The 12,248-nt window shown below is 40.2% G+C and overlaps 1 protein-coding gene across 2 annotated transcripts in view; it reads left to right on the plus strand.

Moving 5' to 3' along the window:
- The window catches only part of FAM149A (family with sequence similarity 149 member A), a 39,316-nt gene that overhangs the window by 24,399 nt on the left and 2,669 nt on the right, over positions 1–12,248 (plus strand). For both annotated transcript variants that reach the window (XM_060278771.1, XM_035114031.2), the window contains exons 5-13: positions 198–323; positions 1,019–1,195; positions 2,171–2,361; positions 3,583–3,737; positions 6,289–6,392; positions 6,686–6,907; positions 8,064–8,196; positions 9,440–9,568; positions 10,453–10,531. In XM_060278771.1, coding sequence (XP_060134754.1) covers positions 198–323; positions 1,019–1,195; positions 2,171–2,361; positions 3,583–3,737; positions 6,289–6,392; positions 6,686–6,907; positions 8,064–8,196; positions 9,440–9,568; positions 10,453–10,531 — 1,316 coding nt within the window. The remainder of the gene's footprint in view (positions 1–197; positions 324–1,018; positions 1,196–2,170; positions 2,362–3,582; positions 3,738–6,288; positions 6,393–6,685; positions 6,908–8,063; positions 8,197–9,439; positions 9,569–10,452; positions 10,532–12,248) is intronic.

Genomic DNA, 12,248 nt, shown 5'->3' on the forward strand with positions numbered 1-12,248 from the left:
GTGTAGAGCAGAATCGACACTTTGCGATTCCCAAGGGTGGAGGAATTAGCATTGGCATTAACTTACACTATTTAAAGTTCTGGCTTCCTGGGCTGCAGCGTGCTTTTCAAAAAAATAACTTTGGTTCAGTTGCGTTGCATGTATCTGCATTTTCTTTTCTTTTCATTAGCAAACCCTATGTTTGTTCTTTTATGCAGGATTTTGGGGAAACAGCTCATTTTCCCAAAAGATGAGGGCTTTCAGCATTACCAGGGCAGAACTGCCAGCTCTGTTTACTCCAGGTCCTTACCTACCCTGAGTGAAATCACCAGCAGTATGAAAGAGTAAGTTTTTATTTTAATGCAGACATATTCCAATTTCTATTTGGTTGACATTGTTTTCTGTTAAAATGCGCTAGTACATATTTTACATATTCCCAGAATGTAGAACAACCTTGTTTATCGTGATGGAAGCAGTAACAGGTGTCTCACCCATTAGGAATTAATTATAATCAGTAAAAAACATTGATCATATTTAAACGGAACTATGCAGTAATTGGAATTCAATATTACTATGCAACTGCCTTAGCGGAATGAACAGCCATTATTTCTTAAGCTTTGATCTTCAATGCAAAGCTCATACTGTGTATTATGCCATTTTCTTGGTTAAATAATACATTGGACAACTATTGGCGACATGAGACATTTGTCCTGGATACAGGTCTGCAAAGCAGTGCTCAGGCACTGTTGTAGGTGATTAGCAAAAGAAACCCATGGCTTCCCACAGTTACAACATCCTCCTCTTTCTCATCTATCTGGAAAAATTCTGATTTCCTGACTGGGTTAATGCCACTGGAAAACGTTTCTGAAAAACTTGAGATAGTTGCTTTCTTTCCAGACTGTCTTTTTTATTTTATTTTTTGCTTTGTGATATTTTTTTTAAATGCTTTAATTGCTTAATTTTACTTTCCTATAAAAGGATTAGTGTACATTTTATTTTTTCACCTTTTTTTCTTCTGTGGTAAAATTACTGTCTTTAGGTTATGCATCTCAGGCTCTAAACTGATTCCTGCAGCTTTTCCAGTGCAGAAAGCATTCAGCTCTGAATTACCAGAAATTTCTTTAGCGAAATCACCTGTATATTCATTCTTGGAAGAGGAAATCTATGATGCAGAAGGAAAAATTGAAGAGTATCTTGCATTCGACAACAAAGAACTGTAAATGTTTGATTTTTAATGGATTATAATGCACTTTGAAAAGAACCAGATTTACCTCTAAGAACTGTTTCATTTATTATAAAATGGCAAATACTATCATGTCAGACTCCACACCACATTAATCATGTGTTTAAACTAGTGTACTTAACCTGCCTGCTGTTTGTTTTGGTTACAAAAGAAAAATCCCTAAGTCTCCAATCTGCTATGGACTTCCAATCCAGATTGTACCATTGCACCAATTTGCAGCTTAAAATGATCCCTACCAGGCTGCTGTTTGATCCAAAGTTGCTGTTTGCTGTAAACAACTTTCAGAGCCCACCCCCACCCCCCAAAAAAGAGCCAGGAAAGAGCAATTTTCAGGAGAAAACCCATGTGGAGCCCCCAATCTGGATCACATTCCAAATCAGCTTTTTCTCCAAATAAAAACAGTCACATTATTATTAATAATAATAATTTTATTATTTATACCCTGCCCATCTGGCTGGGTTTCCCCAGCCACTCTGACCAGCTTCCAACAGAACACTAAAAACAGTGTAAAACTTCAAATATTAACAAGTTCCCTAAACATTAAGCACACATGTGCCTTCTGTTGCCGTGGGTTTGACTAGATGACCCTTGGGGGTCCCTTCCGACTCTACAATTCTATGATTGTATGAGTAGTTTATCATCAAATGATAGGGAGTTAGGGCTAATCTGTGTGACCCAGTGGCTAGAAACACATCTGGCTTGTGCAGATCCATGCTTTTTTATGTACATGTCGTATACATGTCATAGGTTTTGTATATAACGTAGTAAGCATCCCTAAATTCATGCAGAATTTAAATATTACACAATTAAAGCTCATTGTTTGGCAGATTTGAAGTAGCACTGTGCCGCTTTTTTATATAACAGGATTGTGTAAATAGAAGTAGACTGTTTTTTTATTAATAGATAGTAGTGCTTGGTAATAAAGATTCAATTTGCTTCAATCATTAGTGATGATGAAAAGTTGGAGCAAAAGATATATCAGCTTGCCCAAAAGAGGGTTAAACATGGCATTCCTCCTATTTCCCCCAATGCCTGTATCAAAGATGCTGTGGCTGCGGAGGTTTTCGATCACGTCTGGAAGAATGTAATTCAAGTACTGGAAGAATTAATAAGGAAACACTGGGAATCGTCTATCACAGGTAACTGGAATGTTTATGGAAAAGCCATTTATGAAAACATTCTTAAAAATGGATGCTTTATATGATCTCTGTGGTTCCAGGAGTTCAACACATTTTAAATATGTTTTAGAAATGTATTGTTATGAGTTGTGGTGGTGGGAGGGGCTGGGGGTATGCCAAGACCCTCCTAACCCCTGGATGCAGGAAGTGGTAAAATGTAAACCAGGCTAGCTTCTTGTTGAAGCGATAGCCTGGGTGATTGGCCATTAAGGGAAGAAAGGAAGTGTTTGAATCCAAAGCTGCGGATATGGGGGAAGCGAGGCTTCTAGGGGATGTTAATGCTGTGAACCCTCCATTGTAGAATCAGGTTGTATATACAGTGGTACCTTGGTTTAAGAACAGCTTAGTTTATGAACAACTTGGATTAAGAACGCTGCAAACCCCGAAGTAGGTGTTTTGGTTTGTGAACTTTGCCTTGGAAGCAGAACATGTTCCGCTTCCTGTTGAGCGTGTTCCATTTTTAAATTGAGTCCCCCACTGCTATGGGAAAGCACGCCTTGGTTTAGAAATGCTTTGGTTTAAGAACGGACTTCATAAACCAAGGTACCACTGTATGTGTAAATAAACCACATAGCAGTCTCCTCTGTGTCTCATTCACAAAAGAAACACAAATCCAGGGTAAGCACCTGAAGGGCCTAGAATCTCACACTGCTCAGAGGCAGGGCTGGTGTGCAGCAGTAGAGATGGTCTGTGCTAACATATCCATATGTATGGTAGCATATTTCTGTATTGACCCAGTTCACATACGATACTGGGGGGGGGGCATGATGTGTGTTAACTATGGTTTGTGCACATGTGATTGGGCATGTGTAATATGGGCCTATGGTTAGCACTGACTCCTGAGAGTGAAATGGTAAGAGCAGGCATCCCCAAACTTCGGCCCTCCAGATGTTTTGGACTACAATTCCCATAATCCCTGACCACTGGTTCTCTTAGATAGGGATCATGGGAGTTGTAGGCCAAAACATCTGGAGGGCCGAAGTTTGGGGATGCTTGAGTAAGAGGAACATGTATTCCTAAGGCTTGCTTTGATTTCCAAACCATGGTTTGGAGGCAGTCAGCATTATTTGCGCATAAAGTTGTTAAATAATCACCAGTTTACTATGCTAAAGCAAATGTTTACATTTATGTCTGATTGAAATTTGGATTTTTATTTTATTTTTTATTTCAATGATGAACTAGAGAATGACAAACAGATGGAGAAATTGAAAGCTACTGGAAGCAAGTTACCACATCTATCCATTTCCCGTGTTGCAATGGATACATCAAGTGTACCCCCATCAAGAGGGTCAGAGGCTCGAGGCACATCTGTTGGTTTGCATTTTGTCCCATCACAGGTAAAATATCTTCCAACTAGCAGGCATTAGGCAGCATATGAAATCCTGTTTCCTTTTTTATCAGCAGCACACAACTTCTCCAGTCCCTGGGCCCTGTGTGAGGTTTTCCTCTCCATTCCTTCTATCTCGGTGGCTGGTGAGCATGCACAGCCAAGGTCTCTAGCACGCCAGCCACACTTCAACACACACCTCTGCTAATAATAATAATAATAATAATAATAATAATATATTATTTATACCCTGCCCATCTGGCTGGGTTTCCCCAGTCACTCTGGGCGGCTCTGCTGTCCTTAAGATGTTGTATGCAGTGCTTTTTTTCTTTTTGTAAAAGAATAAAAGGTGCCCCCGCTCACCATGAAGTTTTTACAGTAAGTAGCAACTAAGTACCACACTTTTAACATTTGTGGCAGGGGGGAGGGAAGGTGCTGGTACTGTGTACCCAGAAAAAAAGCACTGGTTGTATGGATTTTCAGCATTCCACAATTGGCCCTTAGCCTTCCTGACATGCAGCAGCTGCTTTTTAGATGTGTATGTACATATGTGTTTATTTTGTGTGTATACATAAACACAATCAAGACAAACCTCTGGTTCTGCTTATCACTCTTCCTTGACACAATGCATTGCAGTCCTTGAGCCACACAGCTACAAAAAAGAAAGAAAGTGAATTTCTATCATATGTATTTAGTAATGCTGAAGGCCCAGTTTTCATATTATCCACATAGCCTGTACTTCCTGTGGCCAACTCCCATGACCATGTATGAAAGAGGCCTATTGCATCTGTTGCTCATGGCTAGTTTCCATATTTCCATTCAGGGCCATTGATGCTGGCACACAAAGTATTCATGTAATCAAGGCGACCCACATGATGCCATAAATTTTGCAGCAGTTACTATATAGGTTGATATTTAAATAAACACCCACTCCTGTGCACATCTCTCTATCTACTAATCATCATCATCATTATTATTATTATTGTTGTTGTTGTTGTTGTTTGTAACATGTGCAAGATAATTCATAACAAAGTAAAAAAATTCCTTCCAGTAGCACCTTAAAGACCAACTAAGTTTGTCATTGGTATGAGCTTTCGTATGTATGCACACTTCTTCAGATACACTGAAACAGAAGTCTCCAGACCCTTATATATAGTATAGTGAGAGGGTGGGGAGGGGTATTCTCAGAAGGGTGGTGGGAATGGGAGTTTGACTGATGGCTGTGGAAACTCGTTGATGACTGTTAATGACTGCAATTTGTCTTACAGGAAAAAGCAAGAAGTGAGATGGCTAAAGATAGCTTTATCATGTATAATGAGATAAGAATCCAATGTCTTTGTTCAGGCCAGGTCTCTCCATGGTTCCAAGTTTGGTAATGAGTTGCAGATCAGCAACTTCTCTTTCCAGTCTATTTCTGAAATTCTTTTGTAATAAGACAGCTACTTTGAGATCTTGTATAGAATGTCCTGGGAAACTGAAGTGTTCTCCTACTGGTTTCTCTGTCTTGTGATTCCTGATGTCAGATTTATGTCCATTTATCCTTTGGCGTAGAGTTTGGCCTGTTTGTCCAATATAGAGAGCTGAAGGGCATTGTTGGCATTTGATGGCATACACAATGTTAGAAGATGAGCAATTAAATAGTCCTGAGATGGTATGTTTGATGTTGTTGGGGCCAGTAATGGTGTTGTTCGAGTGTATGTGGCAGCAAAGTTGGCATCTGGGTTTATTGTAGGCTCTGGTACCAGTATCCATGTTAAGTCTGGTGGTTGTATTATTGTGGCTGAGTTGTTGTTAAAGATTGGGTGAATGTCTGTAGGCAATGAAAGGTCTTCGTCCCAGAGCTTTCTCCTCTCATTATACCGTATATAAGGGTCTGGAGACTTCTGTTTCAGTGTATCTGAAGAAGTGTGCATGCACACGAAAGCTCATACCAATGACAAACTTAGTTGGTCTCTAAGGTGCTACTGGAAGGAATTTTTTAATTTTGTTTCGACTATGCCAGACCAACATAGCTACCTACCTGTAACCAAGATAATTCATGTGTTACTTGTGGCCTGTACAGTAGTACCTCTGGTTACGAACTTAATTTGTTCTGGAGGTCTGTTATCAACTTGAAACCATTCTTATCCTGAGGCGCGCTTTCGCCAATGGGGCCTCCCGCTGCACACGCGCCTCTCGCTCGCATCCGGGGCAAAGGTTGCAACCAGGAGCATCTGGTTAGTGGAGCTCGTAAACCGAAGCGTGTGTAAGGAGGATGGTTCGTAACCAGAGGTATTTCTGTAGGTATGTCTCAACAAAATTACACTAGTCGTTATTATTTATAATAAGAACTGTACTGTGGGGTAATTATGTGTTATTGTGTAAAAATAAAGAGGGATAAGTATAGAATTGGCATCCGTTTCTTCTTCATGCTTTTTGCATAGGATGAAATGTTCTTCAGCATCTGTATTAGGTAACTTTGCACATCTTTAGCCACAATTTTGCACATATTTTAGGCCTTCAGACATATTGTTAAATTACCTCAAAAACATTAAGTGATTTGCTTCTGTTGCTTTCTTTAGATCCACCGGTTTCCCAGCAATTTACACAGTGATTTAAATGGTGTCATGACAATCCAAGCAAAGCCACTGCAACAGAGGCACTCTGGGCTAACAGAAAAGATACAGTATGTGTTGCAAAGACTTACGAGATCGCATTTCACTCTCACAGTGCATGCTACATTTATTTTTCAATCTATACCTCAACCTACGCCTCTATGAAGCCTTTCTGAAGTCAACATTCAATTTCATGTTAAGTGTTTTAATTTTGGGCCTTGGTGAAATTATTTTCTTTTAAATACAAAGTATAATTAAAGCTGCATATTCTCTTCTGCAGGGGAAAGGGCTTTTGGGGCAGGCTGCAGAAGGGTTCAATCTTATATAAGTGGCAACTACATTTGCTGAAATTGCTCTTTTTCAGGAATGAGCAGGAAGACAAGCCTCAAGTGAGTTCCAGTGTTAACTCAGCACGAAATCGGCTGGGGCGAATTACTGACAGTAGTGTTCTCTCATGTTCCCGAGTATTGCTTGGATCGTCTAGAAAAACAGCAGGCCACCGTAGGCTACCATCAATAGCTACAGATCCTCTGCGCTCAAAGACCCCCAATGTTTACAGCGATGAAGTCCTTAGGGGGACAAAACTGTGAGGCTTCATTTCTATTCTTCGCTGCCATGACCTTAGTGACACATTAAACTCAAGCATGGGAATTAGTCAGGGCATGTTTCACCACTCTGTGGTTGCATCTCAGAAACAGGCACTGAGAACAACCCTCTTATATTTTTGTTTCACTCCTACACATTTTGAGGAGTAACTGAAAGTCTGTGAACAGTGAATGGTGAAACCACAGAAACTAGATTAAGGCAGGTAGCCGTGTTGGTCTTATGCAGTCAAAATAAATAAAAAATAAAAATAAAATTGTCCACTAGCACCTTAAGAGACCAGCTTTTGAAGAAGTGTGTATGCACTTGAAAGCTTATACCCAGAACAAATTTAGTTGGTCTCTAAGGTGCTACTGGACAATTATTTATTTATTTATTTATTTATTTATTTATTATTATTATTATTATTATTTCCACAGAAACTAGATGCAGGTCTGAGGGGCAGCATTCAGGTTGCAGAATTCAGCCATTCTTGGCACTAAATTTGAATTTGACTAGATGTAGGTTTTAATTTATTTTTAAGCTTGCAGCCCAGTTGTGTGTGCATTAAAAACTAATGGCCATTTTTGAAATGGTTCCATTTGACAATTAAGGGGGAAATAGCATGCACAGTCAATGGGAAACGTGAGCAGTGGTATGACTTCGGCATTGACACATTATTGGAGAACATCATATTTTAAAGGGATGGGTTGTCTCTCACAAAGAACATGATACTATATCTCTCTGTATAACAGGAATTCTGTTGTTGTTGTTAGAATTGTAGAGTTGGAAAGGCCCCAAGGGTCATCTAGTCCAACCCCCTGCAATGCAGGAATCTCAGCTAAAGCATCCATGACAGATGACCATCCAACCTCTGCTTAAAAACCTCCAAGGAAGGAGAGTCCACCACCTCCTGAGGGAGACTGTTCCACTGTCGAACAGCTCTTACTGTGACAGCCCTTAAGATATCTGAAGATGGCTATCATATCTCTTTTCAGTCTCCTCTTTTCCAAGCTAATCATACCCAGCTCCTTCAAGAGCTCTTCATAAGGCTTGGTTTCCAGACCCTTGACCACCCTTGATAATTAAGAATAATTTCTGCAGTGACGGAAGGAACCAACATACATATAATCTCATGTATCCTTATTGTTGTCCCACAGATGTACTGCCTTAGATCGCTTGTCTTCTCCACTTCTGCCTACAGCCCGGAACAAGCTGCCACCGATTACATCAGATGCTGTTGAACAGTATCTTTCAGTTCCTGTATCACAACTAGGCTTTGTAAGAGAGAGGGTGTGTGTCATTCTTTGTTTTATACCATTAGCAATTCGGTTGAGAATTTAATAGTATTGTCATTGGAGCACTTTAAATCCTAGAGAAACTCAAGCAAGTACAATTGTTAGTTGCTAGGCTTGGAAATGATAAAATCTCCTTCCATCTATGAAGCTTGCTGAGTGGCCTTGTAAAAATCATGCTTTCTCATTCTAACTTACAGTTTCTACATTAAATCAGCACGACATAATAGCTGTAACTTTGTTGCTCCTCTGACACTTATCCATATTGGTTCACTTGTTGTACATAGTTACTTCATAATACTTTGTCCACTAGTTTGTTTTGTGTTTAATTGTTTCACTTTTGCACCATATGCTTGTTCTTTGTTGGCAGCTTAGTTACAGTGTTGTTTAAACAGTTATACTGTACCTTCAGACTTCCATTTTCCTGCTGGGAAATATCTAGCTTGCATTCCCTGAATTGGAACTATATTGCCAAATATTACAATGTAGTTTCAGCACTATGGATATGAATTGTCAAAGTTAGTCATAGCAGCATAAGTCCTAAGTCAAGTAAACAGCTGTTCCAACCTCGTGAATGGTAAACTAAGGCCAGAAAAAAAGATGGAATTGTTTACCTTTCAACCTCGCCACCGACTGAAAAAAATAACAAAAAACTGTGGAGAGGAGAAGACTCTTGCTGCCTTCTCTGGGGCCAGTCACCCAACTGCTGCTTCCAGAGATAGATGCAGACAGGAGCAGCAGATCCATTCTAGCCTTTTTAATTCTGCTTGTATCTGTCTCTTCTAATCCATTTGAAGCCCAGTTGAAAAAGCCTAAGTAAATACAGTAGTTTTAGAAGCTCTTTTCTCAGTGTTTCATGAGTAATGGAAAATTAGCTTTTTGGAAGACAATACAGTGGTACCTCATGTTAAGAACTTAGTTCGTTCCAGAGATCCGTTCTTAACCCGAAACGGTTCTTAACCCGAGGCGTGCTTTTGCTAATGGGGCCTCCTGCTGGTGCTGCGCCGCTGGCGCGCGATTTCCGTTCTTATCTTGGGGCAATGTTCTCAACCTGGAGCAACCACTTTCTGGTTAGCGGAGTTTGTAACCCGAAGCGTCTGTAACCCAAAGCGTCTGTAACCGAGTTACCACTGTAAATAATCAGTTGAAAAGCAAAAGCATACTCCTGCTAATAATAATTTACACTTTTTCCAGTGATGGGCTTGCTTCTTTTTCTCAACCCTACCCCAAACATTTTCCAGCATAAAGGAAGGTATCCTCATAGCAGAACTTCCAGCGCGGTACCTGATGGTGCAGAACGGCAGCCACTTAGAGAGCGGACTGTCATAATAGATCAGTTTTCAAGACCCAATACTACTCACACATTTCGGGTAGGTATTTGAAAGCTTTTGAGACTCTTAATAAGAAACTGGAATTGAAATGGGGAGGGGGGGGAATACCTCTGTTTTATTCCCTGTTAAACTCTTTAGATTATTCATATGTGCTTAGTTGTATGCAGTCTTGCAATTCTGGGAGGAATTATTTCCTGCCTTCCAGATACAATTCCTTTAATACAAATTAAAGTCTCCACATTCTTATGCTTCGTAGCCCAAACCATGTTAACCATGCATAACAGAGTTTTTAGCTGACTTGCGATTGCCCTGCACTTTGGGACAACCCTGTTTTACAGGTGCTTGATTTTTTTATAGAAAAAAAGAGGAAAGGACACCCCCCCCCCAAAAAAACCACCCCAGCCTCATAAGAAATGACACAAGATGTTGAGAAGCTGCAGTCTGCTGTGTGTGGAATGAACACCCTTTTTTGTGGTGTTGGGGTGGGGGAATGATCCAAAGCCAGAATATCCCGCTTGCAAAGATATGGATGTTTGCTCACTGTTTAACCACATTATTGCCTTTAGTACTGAATAGGAAATTGGAATTACGGTAGTATTGGACATTTTTCAGTGCTCCTTGTGGAATAGTTACATCTTCATAGCTCTTTTTAATGTCAAGATATGCATGCTATATCTTTAACAGACATTAGAAGCACATTGCCCCCTCAAATAATTCTGGGCTCTGTGGTTTGCTAAGGGTTGTTGGGAATTGTTTCTCAGTGGGAGTATACAACAGGGCCCATAATTCTTTGAAGGGAAAGAATGTACTCCAAATGAGCTTTAATAAAGCATGTACAGAGCCATAGTCACTGTCTGCCCTTGACTTATGGCGGGGCGCAGGCGGAATGCTATAAAGGGTAAAAATCTGTTTTTCTCTTTCAGTCAGATACACCTCATAAAATATCATTGACTCCTATGGATTTTGCTAATCAAATGTGGACAGGACATGGGGTATTGATAGGTAAGACCTCTGTTTTGTTAAAGAAAAGAAGAGGGTTATAGCACAAGATGCCTATCCCCTCAGAACTGTGATTCTCAGTTTCAGCACATTAGTATTTGTGGGAGAATGGGATAGATTGAGCAATAAACATTGTACTCTGCATCATAAGTTGAGCCCCCCCAAAAAACAAATGCTGTAACCATTTGATACTATATGCCTCTATATGAAAGAGGTGCAGCAGCAGGCAAAATTTAATGGAGCAGCAAGGATGGAGAACCTGTGGGTGTTGTTGGGCCACAACTCCCGTAATCCTCATTCATTGGCTATGCTGGCTGGGGGTGAATGAGGTTCCAAGGAATAGAAATTAGTATAAATCCAGTAAAGAAGAGACAGGGAACATGTGGTCCCTCCAGATGTTGTTAGATTCTAACAGCATCTGGAGGGACCACATATTCCCTGTCCCTTCTTTACTGGATTTATACTACTGTACAGTAATTCCTATTCCTTGGTACAATCAAGGATTTTTGATAAATTGGCCATAGACTTTTAATAAATTGGTCAGGGTTTTTTGAAAAGCAACTATTCACTTATTGTTCAGTACTGCAGCCTGAGTAAACCCCATTATTCAGTTGGAGCCCCAAGTGAAGATGTTTAGGGTGGCTCTTTTCAAGAGTTTGTAGCTTAATTCATCTAAGAACTAAGTCATTGGTTCTTGTATAGCTGTAGAATTGTTCCTGCAGTATTAGCAGAGAGCCAGCAGAGGGCTACCTTTTCACTGGAAAGCACCAATGATAAGCAGTCCTTTTCTCTTGCCACAGAAATTGGTTGTTGCTATTTTGAGCTCTCATAAACTCATCATGTGATGTGTACGTGTAGAATGACTGTTCATACCAGGTTACAATACCTCCTAGTCCAAGCATATTCTCCAGAACTGTTCTGTTTGTGAAATACACAAGACATGGAAACTCTTCTTCAGTGTAAAAAGTAAATTACCTGAAAAACAATCCTCCTTTAACTTTGGTGATGTAGTGAAAGGTGACAGGTTTTTTTTTTTGCAGTATTGAAGTTCACAATCAGTTCATGTTGTCTAGCTATCTATTATGCGTGAAATAATGTATTTTCATGCACATGCACAGACTACTTTTAATAACAAAATATCCCCAGAGGTATTCTACTTTCTGCTGCCCATGATTATCCTTGTAGGGTAGTGAGTAAAACCTCTCAAGCAAGGTCTAGGAACAGAGGGAACTCAGTGCACAGGGAGAGATTCTGAGAACTAGAAAGGACACTGGGTAAGATGCTAAAAGACAGAAAGTGGGCAGACATAGGCAGCAGGCTCACTAGAACCTGAGTTAAGGTTCAGCAAAAGCCTGTGAGAAAGGGCAATTGGGGGGGGGCGGAGTGGCCGGTGAGAGAGCAATCTGGTGGGATGGGGTACTTGAGATTGCAAGTGGAAGTAGCTGCATATTGGCAAGAAGCAGAAATAGTGCTCTGGCTAGACAGGGAGACCGAGAGTCGAGATGCAGGTGATGATAAATTAGAAAAAGAGTTTTAGTGTTAATAATAATAATAATAATAATAATAATAATAATAATAATAAGCATGGTTTTAATGGGGACCACAGCACTCAGGAAGACGTGGTTTAATCCTTCCATTTGCAGTTGCAATCCTGATGGCAACACCTCCCCTTCCCAGCCAAAACAAAATAAAAAAATCCTTCCAGTAACACCTTAGAGAC

Source organism: Zootoca vivipara, chromosome 9 (assembly GCF_963506605.1).
Source record: "Zootoca vivipara chromosome 9, rZooViv1.1, whole genome shotgun sequence".
NCBI lineage: Eukaryota > Metazoa > Chordata > Lepidosauria > Squamata > Lacertidae > Zootoca > Zootoca vivipara.